This window comes from Plodia interpunctella, chromosome 26 (assembly GCF_027563975.2).
Source record: "Plodia interpunctella isolate USDA-ARS_2022_Savannah chromosome 26, ilPloInte3.2, whole genome shotgun sequence".
Taxonomy (NCBI): domain Eukaryota; kingdom Metazoa; phylum Arthropoda; class Insecta; order Lepidoptera; family Pyralidae; genus Plodia; species Plodia interpunctella.
Window position 1 is genome coordinate 36,040 of NC_071319.1, and position 10,850 is coordinate 46,889.

The 10,850-nt window shown below is 58.9% G+C and overlaps 2 protein-coding genes across 2 annotated transcripts; both read right to left on the reverse strand.

Annotated features, from left to right (window-relative positions):
* Nucleotides 1–2,483: 2,483 nt before the first annotated feature.
* LOC128681036 (uncharacterized) lies at nt 2,484–4,667 on the reverse strand. The gene has a single exon (XM_053764579.1). It carries the CDS (start codon nt 4,665–4,667, stop codon nt 2,484–2,486), a length of 2,184 nt encoding a protein of 727 aa, XP_053620554.1.
* Nucleotides 4,668–8,539: 3,872 nt separating this feature from the next.
* On the reverse strand, nt 8,540–10,588 carry LOC128681037 (uncharacterized). Its single transcript, XM_053764580.1, has one exon. The coding sequence runs from the start codon at nt 10,586–10,588 to the stop codon at nt 8,540–8,542; it is 2,049 nt and encodes a 682-aa protein (XP_053620555.1).
* Between the last annotated feature and the right edge of the window lie 262 nt (nt 10,589–10,850).

Sequence of the window (10,850 nt, forward strand, 5' to 3'; positions counted from 1 at the left end):
TCGTATGGCCATCAGACGTTGAGGTCTTTGCAAAACAGCCGCGTTCCGGGCAGATAGACTCGGTCCCCAGATCGGTGCACCGTACATTGCCATCGATCTCACTACTCCCGTAAATAGGTTTCGGCATGCGACGCTTGGTCCGCCCAGGTTTGGCAGGAGGCGGGACATCGCAGCCGCCGTCTTGGTGAGTTTGGGCGCCAAAAGTTCAAAGTGGCGCTTGAAATCCCATCGGCTGTCAAGGACTAAACCGAGGTACTTGAGAGTCGACCCGACGTCGATACGGACCCCTCCCACAATAATATGGGCGTCAGAGGTCGGTGCCGCTCGGGGACCATGAAAAAGTAGGGCTTCCGACTTGCGGAGGGCCACTTCCAGTCCCAGCCGTCTTATTCGGCCTACGATTTGAGCGACTCCGGCAGTGGCCACCATAGCAGCCTGCCTATACGATTTGGCCCGCACGGTGACTAGGGTGTCGTCGGCATAACAATGTAGCGCGACACCAGGAAGTACGGTCCCGCGCAGGACCCAGTCGTAGCCGATGTTCCACAGGAGCGGTCCGAGGACCGACCCCTGTGGAACACCGCACGACATTTGCCTCTGTTCAGGGCCGTTGAGGCCCGGGTAGACTACCGCTCTGTCACTGAGGTATGCGTCTATAATTCGGCGAAGATATGCCGGCACACCATGGTATTTCAGCGCCTCCCTTATGGTAGCCCAGGGCAAGGTGTTGAAGGCGTTTGCAATGTCTAAAGACACCGCCAGCACCACCTCACCCCGGGACGTCGCTTCACTGGCCAAACGTTGGACCCCAGAAATAGCGTCTATCGTCGACCGACGGCGGCGAAAGCCAAATTGGTTCTCGGCAAGATCCGGTCCCACCCTGCTCAAATGCTCGACGATTCGATCTGCAATCACCTTTTCCAACATTTTGTCCACCTCATCAAGCAGTACGACTGGCCTATAGGCCGAGGGGGACTCTGCCGGGCGACCCTCTTTTCGTAGGAGCACCAGTTTCCCCGTCTTCCACCTAATAGGAAACCGTCCCTGCTCTAGGCAGGCTGTGAGGAGCTGACGGAATCGGGTCTCAAGAGTCCCGAGGGCCAGCACGAGCGCAACCCCCGGGATACCATCCGGACCCGGGGCCGTGTTCTTCCTCTTCATCCTGCCTATCGCGACTTCCAGTTCCTCCTCGGAGACTGGGGGAACAGTGCCAATCTCTTCATTGAGGTCGTTTAACCGCATTGCCGGTGGCACAAAATCAGATCGTCCCGCCGGGAATAGGGCACTCACAACGTCGTTCACCAGTTGTGGCGGCATACTTTGGGTCAAGGGAGGAGCCCATGGGCGAAGTTTCCCCCGCACCATTAGGTAGGGGCGCCCCCACGGATCTCTGTCCAGAGTCGCCAATAGCTCTTCTCGCGCCCTGTCTTTGGCAGTGCGAATGGCCACCTGGAGTTCTTCCTTTGCCGCTCTATACTCCTCATAGAGTTCCGCCTCGCGAGCGGCTGCATCTGCGGTGCGGCGACGTCTTCTCCTATGACGAGCATAGAGGCGGCGACGAAATATGCACCTTCGCCGGAGTTGGGCAATCTCTTGGGACCACCAGTATACTTGCCGTCGGGACGGTGCTCTCCGTACTCTGGGCATCGCCGCGTCACACACAGCAGTTAACGTGTCCCTAAACCATTCCGCCTCCTCATCCACGTTTATAGGCTCAGCGGGAGGTGCCGACGCCCAGGCCTGTACTATCGTCACTTCCTTTAGCAGCTCCTTGTCGATCCGTTTTATGGCCCAACGGGGGCTGCTTACGTCAAGTCCGGTAGGCGTAGCTGGCTGGCCGGAGGTCTGGGCGGAGACACTGAACCGAATATACCGGTGGTCAGAGAGCGTCTCCACCTCCTCAACAACCCGCCAGTCCGCAATTCGTCTAGATAGGGAGGGGCTGGCGAACGTTAGATCAACGATTGAGCCACCCCTTTGTCGAATACAAGTGTGGGTCGTTCCCCGGTTCATGAGTGTGAGACCGAGTTGCAACGCCCATTCCTCAACTAGCTCGCCTCTCGCGTCCGCAACCGGGGAACCCCACGCCAAGGACTTGGCGTTGAAGTCCCCGGCCACGATCACGGGGCGAGGATGGCTGCTGACCACGACAGATCCTAAACGGATGAGAAATGCCTCATAGTCGGCTAGAGCCCTGTTGGGCGAAAAATACACGCCGACCACTACGCAGTCCCCTATCCGCGCTGTAACAAACCCGTCGTCCCTGATGATGTTTTCAGGGAATTGCGAGCCTGAGGAAGGCGACGAGATGATGGCCACCGAGCAGCTAGCATCCCCCACCCAATCGTCACGAGGCGGAACAAAGTATGGCTCCGCAACTATCGCCACTTTGACACCCCACTCCGCCATGCTCTGACACAAAAGGTCTTGTGCTCTGGCAGAGTGGTTGATGTTGCACTGCAAGAATGTCGTACTTTGAGACATTATGGACATTCCATCTCAAAAGGTTCCACACCTTGTGACGATTCGGTGGGGGGTATTTTAGGCCGAGAGGCTGGGGCCTTTTTGGGTGCCTTGCCCGTCTTCTTATTGGCTGCCTTACATAATTTACTGCCGATTGCGTGATCGGCGGGCTTGTTGGCCTCCGCGCATACGGGGCAATGGGGCGCCGCAGAACACGTCCTGGCCTCGTGGCCTCGTTTACCACATCGGAAACAGAGGCCACTACAGTCTACCGCAGAATTGCATTGCGTCGCCACATGCTCACCCGTGATGCATCTGTAGCAGCGCATCGGCCTTTGCTTTAACAGCTTAACACTGGCAGACACCCAGCCAACTAGGAGCCGACGGCCATCCTCCAGCTTTTTAGCAACAGTCACCGGGCACGCTACAATCGAGGTCCCCATACCACGCGGTGCACGACGAATCTCGCCTACTTTAAGGTCCAGCTCAGAGCAAGCTCCAGCCTTGGCCAGTGCTGCTGTCAGCTCTTCCCTAGTCACGGAATCATCCAGGCCAGATATTCGCAGGTCTACCCGCTTTACAGGTCTGGAGACCTTCACTTCCTCCGGCTTCAGGGCTTGCCTCAGCTTGTCGGCCAAGGCGTCGGCTAGGGGGCCACTAGAACTGCCGGGCACCTGCAAGAGGCGGGCACCAGTGGCAGTGACCTTGCACCGCATGCCCTCGATACCCAAGCTCACAGTATCCACCTGACTTTTAGCTCGACCCAACACCTCCTCATATGTCACGCCATTTTGAGAAGCGTGCGGCTGCAGGGTCAAAACAACCGCTGCTGACCGGGGCGGGCGAAGCCTGGCTTCCTGCCGTTTCTTCTTCTGGGCCTCTTTTCTAGTGGCCTTCTTTTGGGACTTCTTTTGACCCACAGTTTGCCAGGCACCCTCTTCCGCTTGCTGTGGGGCAGCTGCCGCGGCCGCATCAGGTGCAGTCTTGGAAGACTTGGCCTTCTTCCTTTTAGCCTTCTTGGTCTTAGCTGGGACTGTGCTTGTACTCGGCTGAGAGGGCGGGATGTCGACCGCCTGCGATACCTGTTCCACAGGAGTCTCTGCCAAAGTCGGCCTGGCCGCTGTCTTCTCGGCAAACGTGGCCATAGTTGGAGCTCTACCTTTGCTGCCCCGGTCAGAGGCCAATGTGGGTCTGAGGACTTTCCCCTCCAAAAAGTTTACTTTCGTAAGGACCTCTTCCCTGAATCGACCGAGTTCTTCTTTAAGGAGACTCGTCAGCTGTTTCTCCAGTGCTGGCGTGTCCCGCGGCGCTTCAATCTCAGGCTGAGCTGAGCGCCTCGACTTGTAGACCTCCGTTCGAATCTCGTCTAACTCTTGACGAAGGTCAGCCATCTCCTGTTTTAGGCGAGCGTTCTCCGCCTGCAAGCGGCGCGTCTCGCTGGAGGTACATCTCTCCATTAGCTCGTGTGCTAAGTCTTCGATTGAGGCTGCCGCATCCTTGAGGGTCTTCTGGGCGGTGCCCTTCAGGCCTTTGGACATCTTCCCAACCGCTCTTATTGCCGCAACAGAGTTGTTCAGCCTCTCCTCTATAGACCCGGCAGTTAGGTCTTCCGGCTCGAATTCCGCCTCAGACCGAGTGGAGGCGCGTGACGCTGCCCTCTCACTCCTGACCGCCACCTTTTTGGCGGCTTCAGCCAACTGCCGATCCTCCTCACCGATGCGGACCTTCAGAAACTCGGCACGACGAGTAGCCTGAAGAGCCTCCCTTGCCTTCCCGAGGCCAATACATTCGCCGGTTGTCGGCGGTCTTCCTCTACCTCTCTTACCGCGCTGAGCGCGCGCCTGTGGAGGATTATCCTCATCCGTCGCAGAACTCAATTCCGGGCTCTCCGTGTTCCGCCGTTTCCTGAAGAAGCGGGACTGTCCGCAACCACTACTGGCACTCTTAACACTCATTTCAGAGTCCGAAACCTGTGCGACAACATCTCCCGCATTCTTTCCCACCACTTCGTCTCCCATCACTTCGTCTCCCATCACATCGTCTCCTACTACTGCATCAACAATTGCGTCCGAAGGCGCAAGGCGTAAATTGCCCCCCCCAGAATACGAGGGGCAGCCGGTGTCATTAGACACCGGGGTGGATTCTCCGACCGCGGTACGGCCGGTACCACCCTGGGGTAGATTTTCTTTATTCACGACTTGCATTTTTTGAACGTTCCTTTTTTTAATTCAGGTGTGCGGTCACCCTAGCATTGACCTAAGCTCAATTACCCGATCCCACCCCAAACGACTGATTTTTCGAGTGGTTTACTCCACCGGACAGACTGAGGAAGAAAGGAAGGAAAAGGGGAAAAGGATAGAGCGATCCGCATCGACAGTCGACTCTCATTATGAGAGAAGTACCGGGAGCAGACCGACTCTTTAAGGATGGGAAGAGGACAGAGGGAAAGGAGGGAAAGGATTGCAGGACATTGGCCAGCAACCAACAAGACCCCGTAGGGAGTTATTGATTGCCGTTTCCAGGGTGCACCATCCTGAGCCCTTGTCAGCCCATTAAAGCTTTCAAGGGATCAGGCACTCGGGGAGGTTTCCTGCACTAGCACCCCAACCTAACCTAACCTAACCTAACCTAACCTAACCTAACCTAACCTAACCTAACCTAACCTTTTTTTTTTTTTTTTTTTTTTTTTTTTTTTTTTTTTTTTTTTTTTTTGTTCTCGCAGGAGGAAACCCATTTACGGGCGACCCAGGGGAAGAACATCTCCCCCGGAGTGTGGGGCTCCCAGGCCGCTGCCGGCCCGGACTACCCACTAAAACCTCCTGCGGCGTTTTCCATCCGACCGTTAGTGGGGGCGCCATGGGATCGCGGACATTTCACCACGACGCCCCCCGGTTCTGCCTCGCCAGGCGTCCTCACCGTAGCAGACGACGGGCGAAACGTGCCCGCCGCCTGCCACGTCTGCCTCTCCTATTCAGAGGGGCGTTGGCTTGCGCCTCACGCTCCCTCTCGGCAGCCTCCTTCTGCGACATGACAGCCTCGCAGAAGGAAGCCACCGCATCCCAACACCTTTCGCTGCACAGCATCTTTTCTACGACGCTGTGCAGCGCAAGGTCATCTCCGCCTAGTTCCACAATGAGGACCATCCTCTCCTCCGCCCACCTTTCGCAGTCTGCCAGAGTGTGTTGGGCCGCATCATCCGGCTCCCCACACTCATGGCAGACCGCACTCCCCTCTCTCCCAATCCTGTGCAGGTAATGACCGAAGCACCCGTGTCCGGTCATTACCTGCGTCAACCTATAGGTCAGCTGACCGTGGCCTCTTCCAACCCAGTCGGCGAGCGATGGGAGGAGCGCCCCAATGGTTCTAACGCCATATGGGGAGTTTTCCAGCTCAACTTTCCATCGCTCGCGCAGTCTGTCCACGGCCAGCTGCCTGACCGCCCTCATTTCCCTGGGAGCGAGCCTGATGCCAAGTGACCTGCACCTGGCCCGCTCCCGGTACACCTCTGTCTGTACCTGGGCTTCCAGTTCCCATGGCGGGGTTCCGGCAAGAGCACAAGCCGCTGCCCAAGCCACCGTCACATAGGCCCGGGCGATGCGATTGGCCACCACTTTTTGTGGCCTACGCAGCCGGGCCTTGTTGGCTGTGGAGAGCCTGTCCGACCAGATCGGCGCCCCGTACAGCGCCATGCTGCGGGTAACACCCGCATACAGCTGACGGCACGAGGCGCCAGGCCCTCCGACATTGGGCAGCAGACGGCTCATTGCCGACGCTGCGCCTATTACTCGGGGAGCCAATTGACGAAAGTGCTCCCCGAAGTCCCAGCGTGAGTCCAGGATGATGCCCAAGTACTTTAAGTACGGCTTCACCTGGACTCTCTCCCCGCCAATGGGAACGCATTCGTTTGAGGGCGGTCTCCATTTTCTTTTCCTCCCGAAGGCGATGACCTCGCACTTGCTAAGGGCCACCCTTAGTCCCAGCATCCTGATGCGTGTGAGCATCAGGTCTGCTGCGACCGCCGCAGCCCTAAGGGTGCTCTCCAATTGCTCCCCCCGGACAGCCACCATTGTGTCATCTGCATAGCAAATGACTATTGTCCGGGGGGGTAGGGCCGCTCGGATGGCCCAGTCGAAACCGACGTTCCACAGCAGGGGGCCTAAGACCGAACCCTGGGGAACGCCACAGGTCATCGCCCTCGTCTTCCGTCCCACTTTGTCCTCGTAGAGCACTTCCCTTCCTGTTAGGTAGTGCCCTACGAGGTTCCTTAGATAGAGGGGCACTCCGTGATACCGGAGCGCCTCCTCTATTACTTCATAAGGGAGGGAGCCGAAGGCGTTCGCGATATCAAGCGATACGCCGACGGCCCCTCCCCCTCCCTCGATTGCTTCCTCCGAGAACGTCCTCAAGGCCCCGATGGCATCAATGGTGGACCGCCCCTTTCTAAAGCCATATTGGCAGTCCGACACATTGGGCCCAACATTGTCCAGATGCTGGGCGATTCGGGCTGCAACAATGCGCTCCAGCAGCTTACCCGTCTCGTCCAGCATCAGGAGGGGCCTCCACCCCGAAGGAGAGTCCTCAGGCCGGCCTTCTTTCCTGATAAGGACAAGCCGGCCTTCTTTCCACGGCTTTGGGAACCGCCCCGTCGACAAGCAGTCGTCGAACAGCTCTCTGAGGCGGCTCCCAATGTGTTTCGCCGCCACCGGGAGTATGGGACCAGGGACTCCGTCTGGGCCTGGGGCCTTTCTGCGGCCCTCCAGACGCTTTAGTCCCCAGTCAAACTCCTCGTCCGTCACCGGTGGCACGCTCGCCGTGGTGGACTCCCGTTCAGGGGCCGACATCCTCGGAGGGACAAACTCCTCAGCAGAGGGGAACAGGCCCTCCACGATCCGTTTGAGGAGGTCCGGTTCTATGGAGGCCGTGGGGGGGGCGTATCGCAGTTTATTGCGTACGGTCCTGTATGGCCTCCCCCATGGGTCCCTGTCGAGCGCGGCCAAGAACTCCTTAAAGGCGTCGTCCTTGGCCTTGGCTATCGCGGCCGACAGGGTCCTTTTGGCCTCCTGGAGAGCGAGGTGCAGCCGCGCCTCCTCTCCTTCCACGACATTACGCCGCCGTCTGCAACGCGTATACTCGCGACGGGCTCGGTTACTGGCGGATCGGAGAGTAGCGATCTCTTCCGACCACCAGTGAACCGCCGTTTTTGCAGCCGGCGGCCCGGACCTCCTCATCGATGCGTCGCAAATGCGCGTAAGCGACGCACGTAGGCCTGTTGCCCTCTCATCCACACCAAGGGAACGGCTTGGTGTGGGTCTTGTCCATGCCTCGGTCATGGCCGCCTCCTCAGCCAGGTCCCTGTCGAGGCTGGCCAGACACCATCTTGGGAACCCCCGGTCCCGCCCCCTCAAGCCCTGTACGGGCTGCTGGGGCCTGTTGGAGACCCCCATTCGGATGTACCTATGGTCCGAGAGGGTCTCCACGTCCTCCAGGACACGCCAGTCCACGACACGCGCGGCAATGACGGGGCTCGCGAAGGATATGTCGACAATCGACGCCCCGTTCCGCCGCACGCATGTGTCGACGTTGCCCCGGTTTAGGACTTCAAGCCCCAAACCCACAGCCCAATCGTACAGGGCCTCTCCCCTCGGATCGTCGATGGGAGAGCCCCACGCCGAGTGCTTGGCGTTGAGGTCTCCCACCAGTAGCACCGGTGCTGGCGCCGCTCTCCCAATTACCTCACCCACCCTCTCGAGAAAGTCCTCGAAGGCCCGCAGCGGCCTATTGGGGGAGAAGTATGCCGCAACTATGGCAAACTCTCCCCACTTGGCCGCCGCGAATCCCGGACCACAGTCGATTCTCGAGAGGGGTGGGCGATCTCCAGTTCGGGGAGAGGTGATTGCCACCAGCCCGTCCGTGTCTCCGATCCAAGTAGGAAGGGGGGGGACACAATACGGCTCCACCACGACGGCAGCACCAATGCCCCACTCCGCCACGTGCTGGACTAGGAGGTCCTGTGCACGGGCGCAGTGGTTAACATTGGCCTGCAACACCTCAACCTGTTGCGCAGGCCTGCCTGGCATTAGTGCTCCATCGCGGCGCCCACGGAGGCTCCCTTATTTGCGGGGGCCAGTTTGCCCCGCGTGCGCGGGGGATTGCACGAGGGGCCGCCCATTATGTGCTTGGCGACCATCTTGTGCGCGTAACACACCGCGCACCAGGGTTCGCTGGCCCCACACTCTGCAGACATGTGCCCTGTTTTGCCACAGCGATGGCACAGCTCCGACCTGTCCACCGGGGACGGGCAGAGGGCTCTGGTGTGGCCTATGCCCATGCACCGGAAACACCGCATGGGCAAGGCCTCCAGCCCCCTGACCTTGGCGGCCGTCCAACCAACGAGGAGACGCCCCTCGTCTATGAGGGCGTTGGCAGCCGCCACAGGGCAGGTGATGATCACCGACGCCGTCATGTCCGGCGCCATACGGATATTACCCACCCTGACCTGTCCCGGTAGACATTTTCCCGCCCTCGCTGTGGCCTCAGTTAGGGCCTCCGGCGTTATTCCCTCATTAAGGCCGGAGACCCTGATTTGTGCCGCCTTAAACGGCCTCTTCACCTCCGCCTCGCTACCGATGATCTCCCGGAGCTTTTCTGCGAGACTGTCCGCCGCAGCCCCGCTATTAGCTCCGGGTATTTCGATAATTCGGGCCCCCGTTGCCGTGCCACGAACCGCCGACACGTGGTTCACCCCTATCGACGAAAGGTCGATGGTGGTGGCCTTCGTTATCACCGATCGGTAATCCATTTTGGATTCCGGCTTGAGAGTCACCACCACCGCCGAGGTCTTAGGTGGGGTGAACCTAATCTTTTTAGGCGGCTGTGCGCTCGCCTTGGGGGCCTCCGTTTGGGTGGGCGCCGGCTGGGCAGAGGGGGAGGGTTTGCTCCTCTTCTTTTTCCCCCTCTTGACCACCTCAGCCCACCCTTGTTCACCTTCCTGAGGCGGAGGTACTTCAGTAGGTTGCCCAGTAGGTGTCTGGGCCTGCACCATCACCTGTTGGGGCTGCTTTTTACCTGGTGTTGCCTTGGGTGCAGGCCCAGGACGTGCCGGGGGCATTAGAGTAGCCTCCGCAACTGCACCGGCATAGCTTTTCCCAGTTTTTGGGACCGACGGTTCAGCCTCCTTTTCAGCCTCCTTTTTCTTGTCGGCTGCCAGAGGCGGCCGGATAATCGGTTCAGGGGCCAAGAAGCCCCTTTTCTCGGCCTCCTTGAGGCGGTCATTAACCATGCCCCCCAACTTGAGGAACATGTTCCTTTCAAAGGACTCCTTCCATTCAGAAAGGAGTCCCCTAATGTCCTCCAGCGAGGGGGCACCCACCGCTGGTTGGGCCTCTGGTTGGGCCTCGTTCAGCGCCGTCGACGTGCGCTCGGCAAAGGCCGTGCGCAGGGCCTTCGTTTCCTGCTGGAGGAGCGAAAGCTGCTCCCGCATCCTCTTATTATCCGCCCTGAGTATGCGGACAGCTTCCGACTCCTCGCATTGCGCCTCGATTTTTCCGGCCGCCACAATTATGTCATGGCAGGCCTCGTTCATGGCCCGCCATGCCGTCCCCTTTAAGTTGCCGGCTTTTCCGGCCTCCGCCAAGACCTTTTGGGCTGCCGCCCTTACAACCTCGAGGTGCTCGTCAACGAGGCACCTCTTCCTGCTCTCCTCGTTGCTCCTCAGGTATTTGCTGGTACCGGCCATTTCCAGCTCGCGCTCGAATTGAGCGTAGTCCGCGGAGAGGTCTCGAAGCCTCTCCTTGGTTTCGGCCGTACCAGCGTAGGAGCTGCGTTGAGCAGCCCGGCCTCTCGAAGCGGAGGAAAGCTTGTTAGAGGCCCTTTCCGCCTCTTCAACGTCCTCTGAAGCCTTCCTCTTTGGGGCTTGGCCCCGCTCCTTTCCGCCTATCATAACGTCCGGGAGCCAGACAGACCCGTCCGAATCGCCGTCCGAAAAATAGAGCGACTCCGCCCGGCTGATTGCCGTCTTCTCGCCCTCTTCTACGTTCCCCACCACCTCGTTACCCCCCCCGGTAGTTCTCTTCCCCCTTGGGGTCAGAGATCTTCCCCTAGAAGACTTGGCCACGTTCCTACCCATATTGGGCCAGACGTGACCACACCAAATTATTGGCCCCAAATAGGGCAAAAACAAAGCAAAAACCCACAGACAGGGGGCAGAAACTGGCCCCTGCCTGGTTACAAAAAGTTGAGCTACCCCGCACCAGCGGTCTGGTAGCTGTGGTCAACAGCACAACCTTACTTTTTGTAAAGAAGAATAGGATCCTGCCAGTGCCCCAACTCCAGAAGGAGCCAAGACACTGAACCCGTCAAAAACAAAAATAAACCAAGAGAAAACTCTT